Below are 26131 nucleotides of genomic sequence, written 5' to 3'. Positions count from 1 at the left end.
GGAATCAATCGATTTTCAGTGTATGTTGTGGTAAATTAGCTATTTTCATTTAGGATTTTCTAAAGTCTCTCTGTCATGTTAAAGTCCTATTATTACATCTCTTACAAAGCCCGGTCCGATTACTATTAATGTCCAATACATCAGGCCCGATTATAGATTGAAACGCGAGCCCAATGTAGCAGAATTTGGCTCGATCCATTTACATCCCTACGAACAAACACGAAGAACAATTTCTCTCACCTTTTATGACCCTAAAGCCTCTGCCCAGAAGGAAAGATAAGAGCGGTCTTCTTCTTTTTATCACAGTTTTGATCATTTTTCCTAGTATCTCTTTTAGGCCCAACCCAATAGACTCGGACCAAAACCCCAGTTTAAGTGGGCTTTTGGTTGAGTTTGGGCCCTACATTTCTCACTGCCCGACATGACGACCCGATTGAAACCTTAGCCCAATGAATCCTGCCCGGCTTATTTACATCGCTACGAGCAAAATACAAAGCTCAAATTCTCTCCTTTTAGAACCCTAAACCCTCTTGCCGAGAAGGAAAGGTAAGAGCAGTGTTCTTCTTCGTGTTTTTTTTTTTTTTCAAATTAAATTTGATAATTTTCTCACATTATTTCGTGTTTCAGGAAAATTCAATCGAGTTTCCGCGAGCAGTAATGGCGGTATGTTATTTTCTCTTTTTCATATTCTTTTTGATAGTTTGCAGAAATATCGTTTAGGTATTTGTTTTCTATTATATTAGTTTGGAAGAAATTGAGTTTTATAGAGGTAGGATTTCTGAACTTTTTCATATTCTGATTCAGTTTGTTTGCTTAGATTTTCAGTGATTTTGTTCAAGATTATTCTTTATTGAAGTAAAATTTCAAGATTTATCTGTGAAGATTCGTTTTTGATGATCCTGAACATGGTCTTTAGAGAAAGTGTTCGTTGTGACTAAAATTGTGTTAGAGTTATTTTTGAGTCTCAGAAATAATGGGTCTGCTTGGATTTTCATTTCTGAAGACTGAATTAGGAAATTTTTTTTTTGCCCTAAAAGGGTTTTAAAATATATTTTGAGAGCTTCTATTGGCACACCAACTATGACCTATTACACCCCAATTAAAAAACAAAGTGAATGATTTAGAATAAGTAAAAGTTGAGGTGCCAATAGAAGCGTTCTCATTTTTTTGTTAGATTTCTATTTTTTTTACGTTTAGAATTTTATATGAGCCTTAATCCTAATTGTAAACAAGTGCTGAAATTGTCTGAATGAGTGTTATAACGTTTTGTAATGTTGATATAATAACTTGAGCCTAACCTTTGTAATGTTTCAATAGTGTATTTTAATCTTTAATTGGGGAGTGAGAAATAATTTTAGAAATTTGGGTGTAATAAGTAAAAGTGGGTTGCCAATGGTAGCTCTCTATATTTTCTAGCTTAATAATGAGGATCCAAACAATCATCATTCTAGAATATATTTTGGACATAATTCCAGTACCAATGGTAAATTTCAATTATATTGATAACCACAAACTTGATATGTTGACCCATCCATATGATTTTATTTTAAATACTTTTTTCTTTGGGCACAAAAAGAATGTATCGTGAATAACTGATGTAAATTAAATCATATGCCCCAAAGATAATGGCTAAGAATAAAACAAGTTACGTTTGGAAAGGTATGTGACCATGTGCTTTCATGGATGTGACACTACACATCTTGGAGAATGTACTAGTGTCCGTGTTTTTGTTTTTGGATAAGTACAATTTTATTTTAAAGAAAAGAAGAGGAGGCCGAGATGCTCCACCCCCCAAAGGTACAAAGAGAACCAAGAAAAGGAAAAACAAAACCAAAGGAAGGAAAACATCCAAACAACCAAAACTAATCCAACTACATTACAGAGTTACAGAGAACAAGGTGCTTCCCACTTGAAGACAAAGTCCTCAATGAAAACAGCTTCGAAATCCTTATTCAACTTGCACCAAAAGAATAGCAAGCCCAAAATCAAATCTCGAGAATGTAGTGTCCTTGTTACAGAGACGTGTGTTCTATTTTTTTTTTTAATGTCATGGAGGATTTTACATCATCGACCCTTGTTTGGGGGCTATTGAATAGTACTAGTGGTGACATGGTTGGAATGACCAGAATGCCTTTGCCAACGAAGAAGGTAAACTATTCATCCTCAAACTCAGGGTGCTGCTCACATTCCTATCATACGGTTCCTGGATGTTTCTGCGTGGGAATTGATCCATATACAATCAATGTGCATGAAATAAATAACTATTTTTTACAAGAGCATGAGCTACATGGTATCCTTCATAATGATTACCAAAAATTAGATACTCATAAGGTGCTACTCAAATTGGGATCTTGCAATTCTTGAATGTTGGAGTCTAAGCAATGACCCATTTTTAAAATAGTGGGAATTAAGAGAGAGAAACAGCTTATTCATCTGTGATTTTTTTTTTCTTCTAGTATTTTATACATATGTTACCATTGCATAAGCAAGCAATAAGTGCAGCTTGGGTGGTGAAAGATACATGATGTAGTTCTTGGGTATTCTCGGGAGGATAGGGGTTTTCATGTTTCATATTGATATTGTGCACTTGGAGATCATCGAGGCTTAAATACTAAAAAGATGCCCTGGATGATTGGAGAAAAGCATCATAATACCTATCTGTAAGAATACAAGAATGAAACTCTGAGAAAGAATTGAAAGTGGCAAATAATGGAAAGACTACGAAAGAGAAAATTATAAATGAAAGTGTTCGAGTAAATGTGGGAGTAGCTCTAATAGGATATAAATTAAAAGAAAGTTGACCCAGATGGTTTGAGCATGTTCAATGAAAGCTGATTACTGCCCAATCAGAAGAAATATACAAGTTGAAGGTTCTAAAAGAGTGAGGAATACCGAAAATAACACGCTTGGAAATAGTGAAAGAAAATATAAACACATAATAACAAATGGAAAAACGTGATTTGTTTTATCGATCCCAAATTCTTGGGATGAGGCTATGAGTGTAGGGTAGAAAAATCAAGGATTTCTACAAGATGTTGAAGACGATGGATTGAAGATGAATAGGTTAAAATTAATTTGCCCTAGAGGTTGAAGAGCTTGAAGATGATAGATTTTTTAGAGAAAACCCTAAATTTTTGGCTAGGATATCACAAATATTAATGATAGCATGCAGGGGTATAGCCAAATCACCCAAAATTTATCATTGAAAAAAGTCAATAATTGATCAAACTAAAAATAGATAACACATTGATGCAGGGGCGGAGCCAGGATTTTCTTTTTGTGGGGGCAAGCTGTGATTAGTTGTATAGTTGAAGAACTTGAATGGAGGGAGGTGAGGGTGTGGGGGCAAAAATTGGAGGGAGATGAGGGTGTGGGGGCAAATGGGGAGAGAGGTGAGGGAGTGGGGACAAATGGGGCATGTAATTAGTTAAAAATATAGGGGTGTCTCAAAGTTCTGTGGAGGCAATTGCTCTCACCAGCTCCTTACTAGCTCTGCCCCTGCATTGATGACTTAGTATTTTTACTTTAAAAAGTTCATATGCATCTGCCCGCTTGACAACATACCCAATTTGCTGGAATATGAAGTACATTCTTTGGTTGGTCACAGAAAATATAGTGAATTCTCCAGATATAAAATTTAGCCTAGGGAGGTTGGTCCTCAAACTCAATAGGTTTTCCTCATGTATGTGTAAGGGAAGATTCCCAGCTTTATCTTCATTAAATTAGCATTTTCATGTCACGAGCATATCCCAGATCTCTTTAATTTACATGAAGTTGTGATTGTTTTAGGTTATGAATCTTTGTTTTGTCATGCAAGTCTGTCAACTTCATGCCATGCCAGGGGCAGAACTAGGATTTTTTGTAGTGGGGGCAAACTATAGTGAATGGTACACTTGAAGATGAATAGTTTTGGGGAGAAATTCAGAGATTTTTTGTTAGAAGTTGAAGAAAAGGATATTTAGGTCATTTCCAATTAGTCTATGAGAGAAGGCTCAGTCGAGGTAATTTCAGAGAATTTTTTGTTGAGGATTTGGGGGGGCAAAAATTGGAGGGAGGTGAGGGGGTGGGGGCAAATAAGGTATGTAATTAGTTGAAAATAAGGGGTATCTCAAAATACTGTGGGGGCAAGTGCTCTCACTGCCTCCTTACTAGCTCGGCCCCTGTGCCATGCAATGTCAGGATCGATTGTCAGGAATATCATTTACAAATGGTTTACTACTATTTATTCTTAATTTTTGTGAAGCTGATTCTGTAATTGGTAATGAGTCTATGCAGAGTGCTGTTCCTGTTAACCCAAAGCCTTTCTTGAACAATCTGACTGGCAAGCCTGTCATGGTCAAACTCAAGTGGGGAATGGAGTACAAGGGTACTTTCTTCTATGATTTTTTTTGAATTTCTTCATTGATGTTATTCATGCTTAAATGAAAATAATAGCTAACATCTAATGTTTTTTTGGGGGGCTTATTTCAGGTTATCTGGTTTCAGTAGATTCATACATGAACTTACAGGTACTTGTGTACATCTCCCTTCCATCATTTCGTTGATTGATTAAGGCGTCCCTTTTGCTTAGATTAGTTTTTTTTCCAGATATTTGTTTGGTATTTTTGTATATTCTAATTATGGGTTCCTCCTCTTCATTTCAGCTTGCCAACACTGAAGAATACATTGACGGGCAATTCACTGGAAATCTGGGAGAGATCCTCATAAGGTATTTTGTTTTTTGTTTGTTTGTTTGTGTGTGTGCGTATGTGAAGTACTTTAATGTATGAATAACTTAAATCATAGAGTGTCGATTGGATTCATGATTCATAATATGATGGAGAAGCTGGAACTCACTCCAATTAGCTAGATGGACCTGAAATTTCTGACTAGCAACCATTAAAGAAGGATTGGTCCACATTTTGTATCCCTGATAATTTCCTTCAGTTTAATTGGAGTTGATGTGTACTTTGATTAAACCAAAGGGAAAACGAAAATTGTACATCGTAACAATATGACGAAATATTCTTTAGGCCGCAGAAAGTTGGCCCATCTAAAATGGCTGTAGGAGGAATGATGGTATCGAGATAAATGAGTGGAAAGACTAGGAAAGATGAAATAAAAGTGAGAACAACCCGATGAATTTAGTAATAGCCTTATTAGAAGAGGTAAAAAATTCAATTAAGATGGTTTTGGCTTGTCTAACTAAGACTAGCAATGCTGGTTGAAGGTTCTAAACAGAGAAGAAGGCTGAAAGTGACATAAATTATGAGTTGTTCCAAAATATCAAAGACTCGTGCCTTGACGTAAGATTTAGATCTAGATAGAATTGAATGGAAAAGAATGATTCACTGATTACAGATGGCCAATGTGATTCATGTTCTCATCCGAATGATGTGGTTTTGTTCTGTTTGTAGAATGTTGTTGCCTCACTGACCTCTGATAAAAATGTCTAGGAAGCTGTGATGAAGAAAGAGAAGGTTATGGAGTTATATAAAATTATGCTATTTATAAACTCTTTTTCATATTTGTGTTCTTAAATACTGATTGCATTGTGGTTGTTCTACTTCTACTCCAGAAATGAACAAGAACATGGGCGAATCTACATCAGGAATTGAAGGTAAGAAAAGTCCAGAAAATAATCCCGATATTGGATAACCATTTGGAAGCTCGGCCATGAGTTTGATGCAAACGATCAAGTTAACTGATTACAGATGGCCAATGTGATTCATGTTCTCATCCGAATGATGTGGTTTTGTTCTGTTTGTAGAATGTTGTTGCCTCACTGACCTCTGATAAAAATGTCTAGGAAGCTGTGATGAAGAAAGAGAAGGTTATGGAGTTATATAAAATTATGCTATTTATAAACTCTTTTTCATATTTGTGTTCTTAAATACTGATTGCATTGTGGTTGTTCTACTTCTACTCCAGAAATGAACAAGAACATGGGCGAATCTACATCAGGAATTGAAGGTAAGAAAAGTCCAGAAAATAATCCCGATATTGGAGAACCATTTGGAAGCTCGGCCATGAGTTTGATGCAAACGATCAAGTTAAGAGTGTTGGCAATGGTGAAAAATCTATCAGAGTTGTTTCATTGCATCCATATAAATCCAATCGAGGGAAATAGCTATGGAAAGACTCGGCCACATGAACTGTTCTTGTGGTACTGGCAATGGCAACAATTATGGTGGTTATGGGGAAGCAGGCGTAGAGCTTAATCTGGGAATGCAATGTATACACAAACTTGTAACTTAAATGTTTTTGTTGAGACATGTTTGGTTTCCAATTCCAATGTCACGGAAAAAATCATGTCTATACACTGTAGTTCAAGTTTGTAGCAATGAAATATTGTTGTTCTTCCCCAAAGTGATATATGATTGATTTCAAATACCTTTTGAGACCTCTCTAAGAAATCATGTTATTATGTGTTCCCAAATATCCTATCTTTTTCTTTGTGATTTTAAGATTGCTTAGAAGGAGATAACGAGTTGAGGTTGAAGTCTGAGTACAAACAATTTTTACACTAAAATGAGGAACAGGGGGGTCAACAATGGGTTGAGATGAATGTTAACAATTACCCAAAAGGTAATCTCTGTCATCCTGTTCATCTTTCTCTGGGTATTTGTAATCTTCTAATGTTCATTCTTTTTCTTCTTTCAAGGAGGAGATATTTAGTGTATGCTTGTATTGCTACTAGGTATTTCATTTATAATTCCATTAATTGGAGTCTTAAAGGGTTGGTGTGAAAATAGAAATTCTCATTTTTAATTACATTTGTAAATTAGCTTGACAAACAAATGGAATATCAAGCAGAACAAACCAGAACTTGAACACTAGCTATACATGGTTCTTAACCACAGTGACAAAGTCACGGTTTGAGAATAATTTGACAAGAGAAAGCTTTGGAAACAGTCGGGAAAACATTGGATAACTTTAAAAGTAAAAATGATAAGAAAAAACAAAAATGATTATGTGATTTTTTTTTTTAAATCCTCGATTAAATCTTGGTTAATCATGACTTTTTTTCAAAAACTTTGTGATGATTTAATCGATAACTATTTAAATCATGATTTAATTGAGATATTAAAAAAAAAAAAAAACTCAGATTTTTATCACTATGTTCTTAAGTACACTATAGCAAATATTCCTTGATTTTGTGGATTTTCCTTACAATCCGAAGGACGAATTACAATTAGACAAAACTTGGTGCATTAAACTACAAGTTGAAAAATCTGAAACCATTTAAGAAAACCTTAAATTATCCTTGAAAGTAAGAAATCTCGAGTATTTATCATAAAATCATTCAAGAAAACAAAAAGTAGAACTTATTAGGCATAAAAACAGCACCTTGAGAGCCAAAGTGACTTCTTCCTGCCTTTCAAGCTCAATGAGACAACAATCATGTCCACCTTCAAGAGCCTCAATACATGCATTTTGATGAATTTATTGAGCTTCTCTTCATCATCTTTGAACCTTTTAAGACCCAAAATTACAAAAGGAGCTTCTTTGTAGATTATATCCTATGGCATTGGATCATGGTTTTGAAGTTGAAGTTACTTTATTTTGGAAAGAAATAAAAAAATATCTATTTAATATTACATTTTTGGATCCGATTAATTTAACCCGACCGTTTCAATTTTTAAAATATTTCTTAGAACAAAGAAGGTCAAATGAGTTTAGGTGTTTATATTTTGTATCATTGTACAAGTAGAATTTTGTTTTTTAGACTATGAAGGGTATAATTGTCATTTGACAGTAATAATTTCTCTTCTCTTCTCTTATGAATCTTAACCAAACAGTAGAAACTTGACTTTTTCTCTTCTCTTCTCTTTCAATCCAAACAGGGTGAAGAGAAACTTCCCTTCCCTTCCTTTCCCTTCCCTTCCCTTAATGAGTTTCTCTTCCCTCCCCTTCCCTCAATCCAAACACAGCCTAAACCCTCTTGCCGAGAAGGAAAGGTAAGAGCAGTGTTCTTCTTCGTGTTTTTTTTTTTTTCAAATTAAATTTGATAATTTTCTCACATTATTTCGTGTTTCAGGAAAATTCAATCGAGTTTCCGCGAGCAGCAATGGCGGTATGTTATTTTCTCTCTTTTTCATATTCTTTTTGATAGTTTGCAGAAATATCGTTTAGGTATTTGTTTTCTATTATATTAGTTGGAAGAAATTGAGTTTTATAGAGGTAGGATTTTTGAACTTTTTCATATTCTGATTCAGTTTGTTTGCTTAGATTTTCAGTGATTTTGTTCAAGATTATTCTTTATTGAAGTAAAATTTCAAGATTTATCTGTGAAGATTCGTTTTTGATGATCCTGAACATGGTCTTTAGAGAAAGTGTTCGTTGTGACTAAAATTGTGTTAGAGTTATTTTTGAGTCTCAGAAATAATGGGTCTGCTTGGATTTTCATTTCTGAAGACTGAATTAGGAATTTTTTTTTTGCCCTAAAAGGGTTTTAAAATATATTTTGAGAGCTTCTATTGGCACACCAACTTTGACCTATTACACCCCAATTAAAAAACAAAGTGAATAATTTAGAATAAGTAAAAGTTGAGGTGCCAATAGAAGCGTTCTCATTTTTTTGTTAGATTTCTATTTTTTTTAGGTTTAGGATTTTATATGAGCCTTAATCCTAATTGTAAACAAGTACTGAAATTGTCTGAATGAGTGTGATAACGTTTTGTAATGTTGATATAATAACTTGAGCCTAACCTTTGTAATGTTTCAATAGTGTATTTTAATCTTTAATTGGGGAGTGAGAAATAATTTTAGAAATTTGGGTGTAATAAGTAAAAGTGGGGTGCCAATGGTAGCTCTCTATATTTTCTAGCTTAATAATGGGGATCCAAACAATCATCATTCTAGAATATATTTTGGACATAATTCCAGTACCAATGGTAAATTTCAATTATATTGATACCCACAAACTTGATATGTTGACCCATCCGTATGATTTTATTTTAAATACTTTTTTCTTTGGGCACAAAAAGAACGTATCGTGAATAACTAATGTAAATTAAATCATATGCCCCAAAGATAATGGCTAAGAATAAAACAAGTTACGTTTGGAAAGGTATGTGACCATGTGCTTGCATGGATGTGACACTACACATCTTGGAGAATGTACTAGTGTCCGTGCTTTTGTTTTTGTTTTTGATAAGTACAATTTTATTTTAAAGAAAAGAAGAGGAGGCCGAGATGCTCCACCCCCCAAAGGTACAAAGAGAACCAAGAAAAGGAAAAACAAAACCAAAGGAAGGAAAACATCCAAACAACCAAAACTAATCCAACTACATTACAGAGAACAAGGCGCTTCCCACTTGAAGACAGAGTCCTCAATGAAAACAGCTTCGAAATCCTTATTCAACTTGCACCAAAGGAATAGCTAGCCCAAAATCAAATCTCGAGAATGTAGTGTCCTTGTTACAGAGACGTGTGGTCTATTATTATTATTATTTTTTTTTAATGTCATGGAGGATTTTACATCATCGACCCATGTTTGGGGGCTATTGAATAGTACTAGTGGTGACATGGTTGGAATGACCAGAATGCCTTTGCCAACGTAGAAGGTAAACTATTCATCCTCAAACTCAGGGTGCTGCTCACATTCCTATCATACGGTTCCTGGATGTTTCTTTGTGGGAATTGATCCATATACAATCAATGTGCATGAAATAAATAACTTGTCTGTTTTATATGTTTCTTACTTTTATCTTATCCACTGTTATCTTGGGCATGAAGGAAAAAGTAATTAAAACTATTTTTCTCAAGAGCATGAGCTACATGGTATCCTTCATAATGATTACCAAAAATTAGATACTCATAAGGTGCTACTCAAATTGGGATCTTGCAATTCTTGAATGTTGGAGTCTAAGCAATGACCCATTTTTAAATAGTGGTGGGAATTAAGAGAGAGAAACAGCTTATTCATCTGTGATTTTTTTTTTCTTCTAGTTTTTTATACATACGTTACCATTGCATAAGCAAGGAATAAGTGCAGCTTGGGTGGTGAAAGAAACATGATGTAGTTCTTGGGTATTCTTGGGAGGATAGGGGTTTTCATGTTTCATATTGATATTGTGCACTTGGAGATCATCGAGGCTTAAAGACTAAAAAGATGCCCTGGATGATTGGAGAAAAGCATCATAATACCTATCTGTAAGAATACAAGAATGAAACTCTGAGAAAGAATTGAAAGTGGCAAATAATGGAAAGACTACGAAAGAGATAAATTATAAATGAAAGTGTTCGAGTAAATGTAGGAGTAGCTCTAATAGGATATAAATTAAAAGAAAGTTGACCCAGATGGTTTGAGCATGTTCAATGAAGGCTGATTACTGCCCAATCAGAAGAAATATACAAGTTGAAGGTTCTAAAAGAGTGAGGAATACCCAAAATAACACGCTTGGAAATAGTGAAAGAAAATATAAACACATAATAACAAATGGAAAAATGTGATTTGTTTTAGCGATCCCAAATTCTTGGGATAAGGCTATGAGTGTAGGGTAGAAAAATCAAGGATTTCTACAAGATGTTGAAGACGATGGATTGAAGATGAATAGGTTAAAATTAATTTGCCCTAGAGGTTGAAGAGCTTGAAGATGATAGATTTTTTAGAGAAAACCCTAAGTTTTTGGCTAGGATATCACAAATATTAATGATAGCATGCAGGGGTATAGCCAAATCACCCAAAATTTATCATTGAAAAAAGTCAATAATTGATCAAACTAAAAATAGATAACACATTGATGCAGGGGCAGAGCCAGGATTTTCTTTTTGTGGGGGCAAGCTATGATTAGTTGTATAGTTGAAGAACTTGAATGGAGGGAGGTGAGGGTGTGGGCGCAAAAATTGGAGGGAGATGAGGGTGTGGGGGCAAATGGGGAGAGAGGTGAGGGAGTGGGGACAAATGGGGCATGTAATTAGTTAAAAATATAGGGGTGTCTCAAAGTTCTGTGGGGGCAATTGCCCCCACCAGCTCCTTACTAGCTCTGCCCCTGCATTGATGACTTAGTATTTTTACTTTAATAAGTTCATATGCATCTGCCCGCTTGACAACATGCACAATTTGCTGGAATATGAAGTACATTCTTTGGTTGGTCAGAGAAAATATAGTGAATTCTCCAGATATAAAATTTAGCCTAGGGAGGTTGGTCCTCAAACTCAATAGGTTTTCCTCATGTATGTGTAAGGGAAGATTCTCAGTTTTATCTTCATTAAATTAGCATTTTCATGTCACAAGCATATCCTAGATCTCTTTAATTTACATGAAGTTGTGATTGTTTTAGGCTATGAATCTCTGTTTTGTCATGCAAGTCTGTTAACTTCATGCCATGCCAAGGGCAGAACTAGGATTTTTTGTAGTGGGGGCAAACTATAGTGAATGATACACTTGAAGATGAATAGTTTTGGGGAGAAATTCAGAGATTTTTTGTTAGAAGTTGAAGAAAAGGATATTTAGGTTATTTCCAATTAGTCTATGAGAGAAGGCTCAGTCGAGGTAATTTCAGAGATTTTTTGTTGAGGATTTGGGGGGGGGGGGGGGCAAAAATTGGAGGGAGGTGAGGGGGGGGGGGCAAATAAGGTATGTAATTAGTTGAAAATAAGGGGTATCTCAAAGTACTGTGGGGGCAAGTGCTCTCACTGCCTCCTTACTAGCTCGGCCCCTGTGCCATGCAATGTCAGGATCGATTGTCAGGAATATCATTTACAAATGGTTTACTACTATTTATTCTTAGTTTTTGTGATGCTGATTCTGTAATTGGTAATGAGTCTATGCAGAGTGCTGTTCCTGTTAACCCAAAACCTTTCTTGAACAATCTGACTGGCAAGCCTGTCATGGTCAAACTCAAGTGGGGAATGGAGTACAAGGGTACTTTCTTCTATGATTTTTTTTGAATTTCTTCATCGATGTTATTCATGCTTAAATGAAAATAATAGTTAACATCTAATGTTTTTTTGGGGGGCTTATTTCAGGTTATCTGGTTTCAGTAGATTCATACATGAACTTACAGGTACTTGTGTACATCTCCCTTCCATCATTTAGTTGATTGATTAAGGCGGCCTTTTTGCTTAGATTAGTTTTTTTCCAGATATTTGTTTGGTATTTTTGTATATTCTAATTATGGGTTCCTCCTCTTCTCATTTCAGCTTGCCAACACTGAAGAATACATTGACGGGCAATTCACTGGAAATCTGGGAGAGATCCTCATAAGGTATTTTGTTTTTTGTTTGTTTGTTTGTGTGTGTGTGTGTGTATGTGAAGTACTTTAATGTATGAATAACTTAAATCGTAGAGTGTCGACTGGATTCATGATTCATTATATTTTTCAAGATGTCCAAACACACAATATTATCTTCAAATTTAAATGCTCACTGAGAACTCAGCCTAATTTTTTGGTTGCAAATGTGTTGCTACTTTTGTGTTCATGAATATGGGTTTGGCGAAAATGGCTTGCTTTCTTCAAATTCAAATGCACAATAATATATATATATATATATATAATATATATATATATATATATATATATAATGTATGTATGTATATATTTGGATTTTGTACGTTCTCATTCTCTTTAGAGAGTTTAACATGTGAAACCAGCCTTAAAATATGACCTACTTTCTTCCTTACTTATCATTTGAAAATGAGAGGTATTTCTGTATTAGTTTAAAAAATATGATAAATTAAAGAATAATGATTTTCTGACGCCTCCCGTCTAACATACGCCCCCATCACAGAACCGTTGATCATTTGCCTTGGGATACAAAGAACTATAAATCTTTTTCTTGTGTATCCCGATGCAAAAGATCAATGGTTCTGTGATGGAGGCATTTGTCAGATTATCACGACTCTTAATTAAATACATTGGCATAGGTGATGCCAGCGTTGTTGTTTTAAGCTTGATTTCGTTCCAATTTGTTGTATTTCAATTGCAGGTGTAATAATGTTCTCTATCTTAGAGGTGTACCAGAGGACGAAGAAATTGAAGATGCCGATAGAGATTGAAAACTGATTTCCACACTGTTTTGATTGAGAAACTAGTTGTTCATCTTACTTCGGCCTGGTTTTTAATGATTACTTCTAATTTATAATGTTCCATATGTTAGTGTTATCATTTTGTAAAACGTCACATGTTATTTAGCAGTTTTTGTAACTTGACATTTCGCTTCTTTCTCTTAGTTTACTCATAAAGAAATATGGGTCGAGGATGGTGAAGGAAGCCTGATTGAATGATGGGCTTTGATACATGATAAAGAAATAATTATTTTTTTATTGGGTGGGTCCCAAATTACAAGAATTTGTATAAAAATAATGGAAAGAACTCTAATTTTTATCGTAATATTTATGACGAGATAATTTAGTGTAGGAGCAAAGAAATTAGAATCTATCATTGTTACTCAAGTGATGTAGGATACCTACATGATTTAGGAATCTATAATTTTAGTTGGAGAGTCCTAAGTAATTTCTTAATTCTATCAGGATTTATTTCTATTTTCTAGTTTTAGTAGGATTTCTATTTTTTAATTTCTACTAGAATTTTTATTTTAACTTTAAAAGAAGTCTTTATTTTATTTAATTTTTAATTTGTTTTTAGATTTTATTTTAAATTTGTTTTTATTTTTATGTTATAATTAAAAGTGATTTTAAGTTTAAGTATTTAAATTGGATTAGAAAGTTAGTAGTATGTTATAGATAAAGTTACATTTTTGATATTTTAAAAGGTTTCTAAGTTATTATGACGAAGTTATCAATTAAAAAATACATTAATTTTTTTTTTCTTTGACATACTAAATGTACCAACAATCCCCCTAAATCTAAACCCTAACACATGTTCAACGGTTAAATATAGTCACTTTTAATTAAATGGGCATATAGGATTCGAAGGTGTTACTTGGGGAGCACACCCAGTCACCCTTACCATCTTAGCTAACCCCTTATGGTTAAAAAATATGTCAATTAATCTCTCTCTCTCTCCATTTCTTTTCTGAATAGGGTTACAATTTTATTATCAACCCTAAAATTTTTATTTCCTACAATATCGAAATCTAAAGAATAAGATTGGGTTTTTAGGAAGTTTGTGGATGAAGAATTTTAATAAGAAGCCCAAGTTCCTACCCTGGGCCTTTCGAGGATGCCACACATTTGCCCTACACAAGACCTAAAAGGGGGTATAGTGAGTGAACATAACGAACCCCGAGGCCCTATGGGTGTTGTAGTGTCAGCTCTCCGTCACTAACACTATCTCGAGACGTACACAACCGCACACAAGAATTTAAGATGACCCCCTCTTGGATCGCCTCAAGCTAACCAATGTTGAACTAGGATATGCCCATGTGACCATGGGGAGAAGATGGGGAAGTGCTGGGGAGGAGTTAGCAAGGAGTCAGTGGGGGCAATTGCCCCCACTCTCTCACCTCCTTCCAATTTTTGCTCTCCCCCCTGCCTCCCTTAATCATTTTAAAGATGATATTGCCCCTTGATTTCGGTATTCCCTCATAGATTAATTGAAAATGACCTAAATACCATTTTCTTCAATCTTTAAATAAAAACCTTTGAATTTTCTTCCCAAAACAACTCGACTTCAAAGCTGTTCAAAGTTAGCATTGACTATAGATTGCTCCCACTACAAGAAAATCCTGGCTCCGCCCCTAGAATTGCCCCACCTTAAGTTCGCACTGATACCTTACCCAATTAGGTGTGACACTCTCTCTTCCCCACCGAATTAATCAAATTGCAACTCCATCGAATAATTATGAATCCGAACTTTTTCTTATGCACCCCACCCTCCACTTTTCACTTTTAATTCTCTTGTTCTTTTTGTAAAATGGTTTGACATAAAGCCTGTCTGTAGTCGGGCTCAGGCTTTGGGTTCTCCTCTTCGACCTGGCCCAAACCTAGAGAAAGCCCATCTAGTTCGGCCCATTTTACACCTTTAAGGCTTAAGTTTTAGTAATCCTAAAATAAAGAGATGTGGAGCTGGTTTGATAATAAACTCGGGAAGTACAAGATCTATACTCCTCTAAGAAGTAAAAAAAAAAAAAAAGAGTCGTTAACAAGAGTCCACTCGATCGAGTTACAGATAATACCGTTTCTGTCTCACGTGACTTTATTTTGAAAGAAAGCATCTCACCGCCTCTCCCGGTTGCTTCTCTTTCTTCTTTTCCAGCTGAGCAAACAGCAACCAATATTTTATTGAGAACTTCTATTAACACACCAACCTAATTGAGACGTCTCTTTAATAGTTTAATTTCTAAATGATTGGTGTGTTATTAGTAAAAGTTGACATGCCAATAAAATCTCTCTCCCCCTCTTTTTGCCTAAAATATATATATATATATATATATATATTTTTTTTTTTTTTTTGGTGCTAAAGCCTAAAGTCGCCGCCACTTAAAAGAATAATCTCTATTTCTATGACTCTTATCTCTCTCTCACTCTTGTACTGTAAAGAGCTTAACTTTTGGGTGCTGTGTTAGGAAAGCGAAAGAGACTGAAAACCTAAAGTTAATCCCAAATGTAGAAGAAACGGATTACTTAGAAGTCAAAATCTGATCTTTCAGGTATTGGTGGTTCTCCGAGTTGGGACTGAGTCAGAGAGGAAGAAGGAGAAGATGAGTCAGGAATCGTTCATTTACAGCTTCGTGGCTCGAGGGACGATGATCTTGGCTGAGTACACCGAGTTCACTGGTAATTTCCCTGCAATCGCGACTCAGTGTCTTCAGAAGCTCCCATCCTCCAACAACAAGTTCACCTACAACTGCGATCACCACACCTTCAACTTCCTCGTCGAAGATGGCTATGGTACGGTGCAGCTTTTTAGGCTTTTTTATTTTATTTTATTATTAATTTTTTTTTATCGATCTGTTCTTTGGTGTGCTTCAGAATTGTTGTTATTCTTTTTTATTTTTAAAATGAATTTTGATAGAATTTGATGTGCGGTGAATTGGATCTACTACATTTGTTTAAGTAAAACCCTAGAATTCCAAGAGATTAGCTTAAATTCCTCACACAAACTTTAAAATTTTGATCTTTTAGTTTCAGCTTGTAGTTGTCATAATAGATCTTCATTCGGTTCTGGTGCTTAGAATCTAGGTTAACCTTTAGCAATAATTTGTCTCTAGATTTGGTGTTTGAATAGTGTCAACTGAGTGAAGCGTGTAATTGATAGAAACTATTAGAGTTATTGTTTTTTCGATTAATCCTGGAAAGCATTAGAATACTCCATAATAAACACTGATGGAGAAAGACTTGTTTTTTCCACCCACTCACATATTTGAATTATGGGACAAAGAGATATTGTTGGATGCATGGTTTTAGATCTCGTCCGAGACTGAGACAACTCGTCTGATCGGTATCGTCCACCAACGTTCGTCAATGTATCGGATGAGATTTAAGACCCACTTTCTTTTTTTTCATTGTGAATGAGACGTGTCAAATGTATTGGAAAACTCGCCCGAGATTACTCAGTCATTTGTGGACAAGACAAGACGTCAAAACCAGTTTTAAAATCACGGTTGGATGTACTCTAGAAATTTATTGTTATGAACTTACGATCTCTATTTAGCAATTAGAATTAAAAAGATTTGATTGAGATTATGATTGATTTAGTTGATAATCTTATCTTTAGAATGTAGGTTATAATTAAGGTTTTAAGGATATATGTTGTGGGAGAAGAGAAGTATTTAGGAGAAATACTTTTAGAGGTTTTGGCCTCTTGAAGAGGCAAGATGTATAGAGGTTTGCCTCCTCAAATTCGGCCTATCAATAAATATATTAGTATTTTCTATTTTTTCAAATTTGTAACAATTATTGGTTAGTCAATTGTGGTGGTGAAAGCACCCAAGTTTTGCTTTAACTAGATGTAGATATCTACCATTATTGTTATTGTTATTATTGAGTTGAATGTCTACGAAAAGATAAGATGATTAGTGTAGCTAAAAATTCTCGCATATTATGCATTCTTCCGATTATTTAATTACTGCGACAGCTACTCAAGGATTCTTTCGATTTTGATTTTCTATATTTTCTTTGTTTAGATTCGATTGATTACATTCATGAAGTCTTAAAGAGGTTAACTTTTTCCTACTTCAAACTTCTTGATGTTATATTGCTCTCTGGGTTTTGCAGCATATTGTGTTGTCGCCAAAGATTCTGTAGGGAAACAGGTTTCAATAGCTTTTTTGGAACGTATGAAAGCAGATTTCAAGAAGAGATATGGAGGTGGTAAAGCTGATACAGCTATTGCCAAAAGTCTCAATAAGGAATTTGGGTTAGTTTTTAGTTTCCCTTTTTTGGGTATAAAATTCTGCATTTTAAGGAAGATGCATGTATAACCCTCTGTTTTTGCTCCTTGAATGGTGATTGTGGCTTAAGAATTTCTGTTTAAAAATAAATATGGCCTTGATTAATTGCAGCCCGATTATGAAAGAGCACATGCAGTATATAATTGATCATGCTGATGAGATTGGGAAGCTTTTAAAAGTGAAGGCTCAAGTTTCAGAAGTTAAAAGTATTATGCTTGAAAATATAGACAAGGTATCTTATTCCATCACATTGGCAGTTATGCATTTTGTCTCATCTGTCTGTTTAAAGTTCTTATTTTTCTCCTTTTTTTTTTATGTGACTATTTTGGGCAATCACTGGCTGTTAAGAACCTAAACCAATACTCCAAAAGGCCTAGTGGAACACATCAAATTTAAGCCCTTAACCACTTAGGCACATAGCAAACCACCACGCTCTGCAGCCAATGTCCACGGTGGCTTTCACTGTGGGTGGGGCACTTCTCGGGGATTTTGTCGGTTTTCTTCTTGTAGCCCGTAGCCCTTGTGCACTTCTTGGGGCTTTTCTCAGGGTTTTTTACCGTAGTCCGTAGCTCTCCCAAGTAGCCTTTTTTGTGACTTGAACTTGAGATGTGGGGTTGGCTCTGATACCAAATGTTAAGAACCTAAACCAATACTCCAAAAGGCTTCATCCGCTTGCAACACATCAAATTTAAGCTCTTGACCACTTGGGCAAGTAATACTAGCTCATCTCACTTTATTGATTTGTCTTGTAGTTGAAATGTTTGTATAATACTAGGAAGAGTATCCGGTTGGGTTAAAACAAAATGAAATGTATTTCCCAAAAATTAAAATAAGGTCCAATATTCCTGATGGTTAAGAGGATAAGTGAAGATGATTGTAAGTTGTAACCTGAGGTTCATCCTTGGTAAAGATGATTGCTCATATTTATGGTAATGGAATAGGTTTATTCCCAGCAGAGTAGTGAATTTCCACTTTCATATGTATACTAAAAGTCCGTAGTTACTTTTTGGAAGTCAAGAACAAGTTAAAGATGGTAGAACACTCTTTCCAGTAACTTCCATGGTTCTAAGGGCCACACTAACTCGAGAAGGTGGCTGAGGTAGCCCCATGCAAAAGCTAGGAAGAATCTACAAAGCTGAAGAAAACAACAAAACAACCAAAGTCACTTGTAATTGGATTGTTTGACCGTCCAGCACCAATCAGACCATGAAACATGAGATTACACACAGAGGCTATCTAGGAAAATTGTATCCTTTTCAAATGTATGGGGACAAAAGAGACAAACCAGTTACTTGATTTCCAAGTTTCATAGGTACACTTATATGTGGCACACATGTTGGACACTAATTATCCTTTGGAATCTATCAACATCAAGATTTGATGCAACTCATAAAACGACTGTTAGACTGGATGGGCCCTTTGGTGTCATTGTGCAGTTCTTCCGTGCCCATATAGTTCCTAACTTAGAATGCATAAAAAATTGTCCAATGTTTTTTTGTTGGAAGTGTTCCTTAATTAAGTGTTGATTTAGCTGTTTCTTTTACTATGCTTGACTGTTTGATTTCTTTCTTTGACTAAATAAAACATAGATTTGGTACACTGCATTCTCATTTTGTTCACACTTTATTTTATGCAAATTGAACAAAATGTTTATCCAGCTGGGTGATCAGTGTGTGAGTACTGCAGGAATGTCACTCACCAACATGTGGAGTCATAGAAATGTATGATGGTAGTTATTTCCATATAAACCAATGAGCCTTTGATTAACTTGTGGGGATATGTATCATGTCTTAGGGAAGGCCCAATCATGACTGGGGATAGATGTTAATTGGTCCAAAATCCTAAGGTGACTTGAGATCCAAAAAGAACACCTGAGTTAAGATTATGATCAACCAGACTGTTTAGGGGTTGGTCAGATCGCCTCTTTTCCCTTCATCACATCCCTTGAAGCCTCGTTCTTTAATATGTGAAAATGTGATTGTTCTGTATCATTTTATTATTTGACGTTTATATGACCTTAAAAGTCCCTTTCAGGCTATTGATAGAGGGGAGAGGCTAGACGTTCTTGCTGATAAGACTGAAGATCTGCGTTCACAGGTGCTTGACATCTTACTTAGCAGGACCTCCTATTTCTCACTTTTAATTGCAATTTATTTTATCTACCCCCCATCATGTCCTAAAGAGCCCTGTTGGTTGATCTTTTCAGGCCCAACAATTCAAAAAACAAGGAACACAAGTTCGGCGAAAAATGTGGTTTCAGAACATGAAAATAAAGCTTGTGGTTCTCGGGATCCTCTTGCTTCTTGTCGTGATAATCTGGGTTTCCATTTGTCATGGGTTTGATTGCACCAACTAGCATTTCTCAGGATTACAATTTAGACCATATATTACAAAGATCTACACACAATGCTGCATTCCAAAGAATTCAGCTGAGAAGAGTTTTAGTTTCACTGGTGAGAATTATAACCCTTTTGCGACGATATCCGATCTTCATCAGAGGCACAAGTTAAACTGCAATGTTGGGTGGATTTGGAGTTGTAAAGTGTACCCATTTCCTGAGTTATGAAATCAGATCTTACTGGTCAATAATATAGTGATGTATTGTTTTGTTTTCCAATTGTTCTCTTTTTAGAATAGAATAAGCAGTGTGGGTTCATGATATATCTTGTGGGATTTGTGAATGTAACAACATTTTTGAACTTCTCATAGATGCACATTTGTTTTATTGCGGGAAAGCTGCCTTGAGGCTAATTTATTGAGAACTTGGATGGAATTGTCTTCAGAAGTCTAAATGTGAAGTCATGATTTGAGTTTGAAAATCTATGAAATAAAAAAATTTCCGTAGTGATGGAGATGAGTTCTAAACCCCCTTCCAACTTATATGGATCAAGAGTTCAAGTGGTCAAGTCCATTCCAAGTGGTATCAGAGTAGAGGTTTGTTCGAAGGCTGGCTTAAGAGAAAATTGGCATTGGAGTTGCACTTTCGAGGAAGTGGTATTATAGTTAAGGTTTGATGGAGTCTTTTTTGGTGAGAGGTCATTTTCAAAGGTTGTGTTTCTTCCTTTTGGGAGGTTTGGCACCATGTAGAAAGTTTGATCTGATTGTCAAATCTGTTTTTGAGGAAGAAATAACTTACTTAGCTCTTTAGGCGGTATGTCAAGTCTTCAAATTCCTTGAAGAATTATAGCACTGCAGGGCTGTGATCCTGATTATCCATGAAGAATTTGTAACATAAAAAATGCATGCTATACACCTTGAAATCCATGTAGGTTTGGGAAAGTGTATGATAGTGGGGACGAGGGTGCTAGGACAATTGTGAGGGGGAGATCATCACAGTTCTAACGACCTAAGTGTTTTATTTTTTGTTCATGTCTTATGAAATCCCAGTAAGAGTTGAGATAATCTGACTCCCATTTTTGTTCACAAGGTCTTAAGAAATTCCAATCAGAAAAAAAGTCATGATAATTTGACTCTTTTTTCTGTACATTCTTTGTATGTTCCCTTCATATAACCGTAGATCCTTTGCTTTGGGACACACAAAGACATATATATTTATGATTTTGTACGGTTCTGTGAAGGGAGAATACAGAAAAAGAGAATATTGTTAGGACTCTAAGAAAAATTCTAAGTTGTACTTGGGCTATATGAGTTCCAAATGCTCTTTTACAGCAGGGGAATGCTTTATAGTAGTTCAAGTGGAGTCCATTTATTTAAAGAAGATTCCGAAAAAAAATAAATTTAAATAGGGGTAGAGTTTCCAGAAACTATCCTAATTTATGAAAGTTGCAATCAAACCCACAACAAAATAATAAAATTCTTTCAAAATTAATTATAAGCTCATTTGAGTTTTCTTTAGTGTGTATTATACCTTAGAGAACCACTGAAACTTCTATCGAAGGGGAGCATATCCTTTGTAGCCTATTTTTCCTATAGCTCTTTGTAACTATTATCAACCATTGAGTATATGCCACATCATCAAGATGGTTAATTCCAATCGTATTAATTTAAGAATTCAGTGACTAGATATTTTCAAACTCCTGATAAGAGTTTAAAAGAAAAATTGAATTTTTTTAATATAATCTAAACCATGAATCCAAGATAACTGAGTTGTTATTTTTCTTCAATGTGATGTTTTATGGATTGTAGAACAAGAGTTAGAGAGAGCTACATGAAAAATGAGCTACAAAGGATATGCTCTCCCACCAAAGCAGTCAATTATCGATAGGGGTCCTAACCAACCATTTTGCGTTTAAGTCGTTCTCTCTTTTATCTTAAATTGTTCTTGTTTTTATTTATCTTGCGCATTTTATTATTTGAGAGAGAGAGAGAGAGAGGGAGAGAGAGATGGTTAAGTTGTTAACTGATGATAGAGTGACAGGATTGCAATTTGGGCGGGTTAACGCGGGCTAACCCGGGTTCAACCTGATTAATGGGCAAGCCTAAGTTGAGTTATATGGAAAATGAGTTGAGCATGGGCTAGGAAATCTCAACTTGAATTGACTTTGGATTGAGGTTCAGGGCAACCCAACTCAACTTAAATCCGATACTATATATTTACATATAAATATTATTTATTTATTTAAAAATATTAATTTTTTCTTTCTAAATATATTTGTAAAATTAAGAGAAACAATTATAATATAAAAATTAATGGATTTAGAGATTGTGTGCAAATTTATTTACTAGTGATTTTATTTTTTTATATTATATTTATTTTTTAAGATATAAAATAAAATTTATGTATTGATCAAAATGAAATTAGATTTATTTAATGAGTCCAACTTGTATTGAATCTACTCAAAATTATCTCACTTGAGCTAATTCGAACTCAATTAATCCAATTTTAGAAGTTCAATCTCAGTTGAACTTGGGTTAATAAGTTTTAAAGTCTAATCCAAAGATCGGGTTGAGGGTTCTACAATTTGAGTTGAGCTTAGGTTGACTCTTTAACCCACCCAAATTTCAACCCTATCGAGTGATGAGATAGATGTGCAAAGAAGAGAAGAAAAGAAAAAACGAAGAAGAAAAGAAATCCTAAATAAACTTCTTAAGATATTGTGCTATGATTACGTGCACATGACAATGTGCACGTAATCATAATATTTTTCCTTTCTGAGTAAAAAAATCTAAGGTTCTGTGCACATTGCCATGTTAGCATATTGTTAGGCACAGTATTATAGGAAGTCAGTTTAGGACGGCTCAAATATGACATATAATCCGACCATGGCAGTTTGTCGGCCAATCCCCAGCCCTAACTCCTCACTCCTCTCTATAAAGAAATCTAGTTCGACCTGATCCGAAAACATCTTGGACTTTCTTTTCTAACTCCAATTCCCAACTAAAATGAGTCAAGTCACCTCAGACTTTGTGCAATTTGGCCCATTTGAGGACTATTGTGGGTGGTTGTCAAAAGTAACGTTTAGAACTTGGTGTCTAATTCGTACAAAAAAAACATATAGAAATGTGAAAGCTACTTGTTTGTCAGTTTATTTATTCACCCCATTTAAACTTTCCTTAATATATCATATAATACTTATAATTAAATTAGTTTATAAGTCGTCTCTTGCCAACCATTCCAGCTTATTATATGTGTATTTTGTATATAATATAGAAGCAAATGTGTAAACGTAAAGCACTGACTTTCATGGAGGGACTGATTCACATGAAATTAAGGCGGGCGCAGAGATACAATAGTGCACTAAGTGGAAAAATGACTTTAAAATATTGCAAATATACACCCAACTAAAGCTATTCTAATTCTTTAAGAATGTTTAACAAATATATTTATTTCGAGGACTCAGGATCCAATACGGTGTCCTGTTCCTATAAAAGAAGAAAAGTGTTTATGTGGCATGCTTCAGTTGGAGTTTAAATCACCTTGGACTCCTAATGTGTATGTTCTTCAATCCAAACGTCCCACGTAAACACCTTTCTTATGTATAGGAAAGAGACACCATTCTGGATCTCGACTCTTATTTGAGAGCATGCTTAGCCTAAAATAAACTAAAGTGTGCCAGAAGTTTTATAATGCCATTAATGGTAAATATCATCATTAGTAGTAGTGTGGTCTTAGAAAAAACACTCTTTAAGCATCTCACTGAAAAGGAAAGATCCCTAACTTAAGAAAGTGAGTATGAGCTTTATGAGTGTATTTCATGTACCTTTGGGTGTTAGGTAGCTATTCCTAGATGACACGGGGCAAGTTACCATATAAGCGTCGGCACACTTTGGAGAAGATAGAGGGTATCGATTGGTGATTGGGAAGAAGGGGTTTTTATTTTTATTTTTATCGGTTATCCCACAAGTCATGGGATCCAATATCTATCATTACCAAGAGTATCAATGTTGAGTCATTCATAGGAAATGAGCTGAAGACGTGTTAAACTAAATAATTTTGTTGAGATATTCGTAATATATATGTTACTAAATTTCGAACTTGACGAGACTAGTTATAAAGAAGATATTACTGTCATTTTACATCATTCTAAAATTTAATAAAAAGGACATTGAGGATCAATTAGAAGGGAAAAAAAGTTAATTACATATATAGTTTTACCAAAATCTCCTATGAATTTAGGTTCAATACCTCTTCCTTTGGTTCCTCTCCCTCTTCTTTTTAATCATGCTCATATTCTTTATCCATCATTACCATAATAATTCTTGAAATATTGAAAACTCGATTTAGGCGAGAATCAGAGATCCTCACTTGGCTACTCATTTTGAAATAAAATATACATTAATTCATGTGCGAATGAAAATTAACACCGATATACATAGTTGTGTCGTGTGTTGTACCAAGGTGACATGAAGTTGGTTAGCTATCAAAATTTGTGAACCATAGTATCAAGTCTTGAACTCTACATGCACATTTTTAAACTAACAAGGCATGCAAATAAAACAAAAATTTGATTGTTCCCCTCTTCATGAAGAAAGATCCCTCCCTCTTTGCTTCCCCTATTATGCCCTAATTGTGAATTATATTAAGTAAAGGAGCATTAGAATCTCCTCATTATTTTATCCAACTTCTCACATTCATGTTTCACTAATGTTTCTAGCGAATATAATAGGTTAATATTAATATTTTAACATTCTCAGTGATTAAATAACTAATTATACCCAATGTGTTTCACAGCCAATGGTATGTATTGGCTGGTATGGATTTGTAGCCAATTGGCTCGAACATTCTACACAGTTGGTGGTAGACTTGTATCAGATTGGTTCGATAAAATTTGTTGTCTCCACAATAGAGTTATATCATATTGGTTATACCCCCAAGTGAGTTAATGGGTTCCAAAGTTGAAAGAGCTACCTCCTTAATTGGTTTTCTGCAATTAAATACATTAATAAACACTCATTGAGGTGTTAATGGGTTCTTGAGAACATTCTTAGACAACCCATTTTAAAATTTTTATTTTTTTATTTTTAAAATTATTAGGTATCACAAAGGTTTAAAAGACCCATATTGCTGATACTTTATATTGAAAATAACGGTTGTTATAAATAGTAAAAAGAATTGACTAGTTGCAAATCTCTAGGAATGGATCCTCTATTTCTTCTTATTTCTAGTCCTATGTAGTGCAAATGGACGGTTGGAAAATTGTCATGTTAACGCGATTGTAAAATCCCATGGTTCAAAATTGGGAGTATAGTGTCTGTCCAGTTTAAAAGTCTTGGATTTGGTTGAAAAAAAAATTCATTTTTATTTTTTAAAATCAAATCTAAGCCATGAACTCGTAGAGGCTTGTGTTGTTATTATTATTATTTTTTTAAATGAGCCTCTCTCTCCTGTAGAGGGAGCACTACAAGAAAGATGGGCTACAAAGGTTCTGTTCCCCAAATCACCTAAACTCAATTGCATTGTAGACGTAAGATTACACTCCAAAAGGAAAAAAAAAATACTTTGGTTCTTGATCAACCAAAGTTTGTGATTTGCTGGGTTTTTTACCACTTTTTTTTTTTTTTTGGATTTCTTCATCACTCCCAAAAAGAAATTGCCCTTTACTATCATCATCATCATCATCTTCTATTTTTTCATCATTATCGTCATCTTCTATCGATTGCACTCCATACATAGCATTGCAACATCGAGAAAAAAATACTTATGATTGTGATTAATAGCAACACCAAATAGAGAGTAAGAGCGATGGATAAAGTAAGTTGAAGAAAATCGTAAAGACTCCCCGATCTTCAGTGAGATATAATTAGTATATATATATATATATCGTATGAGATTAGTTCTTATGGTTGCACACCCCAACCTAATGGAAGTCTCTCGATGTGCAATAACATCAGTCAGAAAATCACCCAATTTCAAACAGACAATCAAAAGAACCAAACCCTTATTGGTTTTACCTCCAAATCAAACCGTTGGGAGTCACAACTAGCACAGTTGACACAAGAAATTAAATTTTTTTCTTTTTTAATTATTTAAAGATTGGGTGGCAATGGGCAACTTGTGATATATATGCAAGTAGTCAGTCCCATGGGTATATAATCAGAATGAAAGAAAAATGCATAAAAAATGAGATGAGATGGGGACAGCAAGATTTGAACCAACCCTAATGTACAAGTGTACTAAATGACAAGACCAATGAGCAAATGCACATATCCATCAAAATCAAACTCATAAAAGGCCAAAAAGGGATCTCTTTTTCTTCCCCATCCTTTGTGGATAAGATGGGATCATGTAATTTGTCTTCTCCAATGGATCCTTTACAAACAAACATCTTCCATTTGTAAGTAAGGGTTGCCCACTACCCATTATTCATTCATTCATTCATGAAGGGAATGGGCTCAGATATCACTGCCACGAACAAGAAGATGAAGATGAAGAAGAAGAGGAAGAAGA

At 34.8% G+C, this 26131-nt stretch overlaps 3 protein-coding genes across 7 annotated transcripts; all 3 read left to right on the top strand.

Moving 5' to 3' along the window:
• The first annotated feature begins 481 nt into the window (after positions 1–481).
• LOC147395968 (putative small nuclear ribonucleoprotein F) lies at positions 482–6372 on the top strand. 5 transcript variants are annotated; one of them, XR_015180766.1, is made up of 8 exons: positions 482–546; positions 628–663; positions 4276–4366; positions 4471–4508; positions 4644–4708; positions 5558–5599; positions 5750–5812; positions 5911–6372. XR_015180766.1 is itself a non-coding variant. In XM_086451309.1 (7 exons), the coding sequence occupies exons 2-6, from the start codon at positions 658–660 to the stop codon at positions 5595–5597; spliced, it is 240 nt and encodes a 79-aa protein (XP_086307435.1). In that variant the 5' UTR covers positions 482–546; positions 628–657; the 3' UTR covers positions 5598–5599; positions 5750–6372. The 5 variants fall into 5 exon arrangements, 1 of the variants encoding a protein (XP_086307435.1); XR_015180769.1 differs by adding an exon at positions 5397–5459 and having other exon boundaries at positions 5750–6372; XR_015180768.1 differs by adding an exon at positions 5397–5459 and having other exon boundaries at positions 5558–5812.
• A 1446-nt stretch (positions 6373–7818) lies between these two features.
• Positions 7819–13140, top strand: LOC147395967 (putative small nuclear ribonucleoprotein F). Its single transcript, XM_086451635.1, has 6 exons — positions 7819–7940; positions 8021–8056; positions 11761–11851; positions 11956–11993; positions 12130–12194; positions 12916–13140. Exons 2-6 carry the CDS (start codon positions 8051–8053, stop codon positions 12983–12985), a joined length of 270 nt encoding a protein of 89 aa, XP_086307761.1. The 5' UTR covers positions 7819–7940; positions 8021–8050; the 3' UTR covers positions 12986–13140.
• Positions 13141–15366: 2226 nt separating this feature from the next.
• On the top strand, positions 15367–20075 carry LOC147395966 (vesicle-associated membrane protein 724). Its single transcript, XM_086451191.1, has 5 exons — positions 15367–15781; positions 17108–17249; positions 17395–17515; positions 19318–19380; positions 19490–20075. Exons 1-5 carry the CDS (start codon positions 15592–15594, stop codon positions 19637–19639), a joined length of 666 nt encoding a protein of 221 aa, XP_086307317.1. The 5' UTR covers positions 15367–15591; the 3' UTR covers positions 19640–20075.
• The last annotated feature ends 6056 nt before the right edge of the window (positions 20076–26131 follow it).

Source organism: Akebia trifoliata, chromosome 8, assembly GCF_017979445.1.
Source record: "Akebia trifoliata isolate Shusen 1 chromosome 8, ASM1797944v1, whole genome shotgun sequence".
Classification (NCBI taxonomy): Eukaryota; Viridiplantae; Streptophyta; class Magnoliopsida; order Ranunculales; family Lardizabalaceae; genus Akebia; species Akebia trifoliata.
This window is presented reverse-complemented; position numbering and strand designations above follow the sequence as displayed.

What these genes read in the sequence shown, in the direction of transcription:
- LOC147395968 (XM_086451309.1), top strand. An exon ending in ATTCATACATGAACTTACAG is followed by an intron (nt 4,509 to 4,643) that starts GTACTTGTGTAC and finishes TCTTCATTTCAG; the next exon opens with CTTGCCAACACTGAAGAATA. An exon ending in CTGGGAGAGATCCTCATAAG is followed by an intron (nt 4,709 to 5,557) that starts GTATTTTGTTTT and finishes CTTCTACTCCAG; the next exon opens with AAATGAACAAGAACATGGGC.
- LOC147395966 (XM_086451191.1), top strand. Translation starts at nt 15,592, where the DNA reads ATGAGTCAGGAATCGTTCATTTACAGCTTCGTGGCTCGAGGGACGATG. An exon ending in AGTCTCAATAAGGAATTTGG is followed by an intron (nt 17,250 to 17,394) that starts GTTAGTTTTTAG and finishes GATTAATTGCAG; the next exon opens with CCCGATTATGAAAGAGCACA. An exon ending in TGCTTGAAAATATAGACAAG is followed by an intron (nt 17,516 to 19,317) that starts GTATCTTATTCC and finishes AGTCCCTTTCAG; the next exon opens with GCTATTGATAGAGGGGAGAG.
- LOC147395967 (XM_086451635.1), top strand. An exon ending in GTGGGGAATGGAGTACAAGG is followed by an intron (nt 11,852 to 11,955) that starts GTACTTTCTTCT and finishes GGCTTATTTCAG; the next exon opens with GTTATCTGGTTTCAGTAGAT. An exon ending in CTGGGAGAGATCCTCATAAG is followed by an intron (nt 12,195 to 12,915) that starts GTATTTTGTTTT and finishes TTTCAATTGCAG; the next exon opens with GTGTAATAATGTTCTCTATC.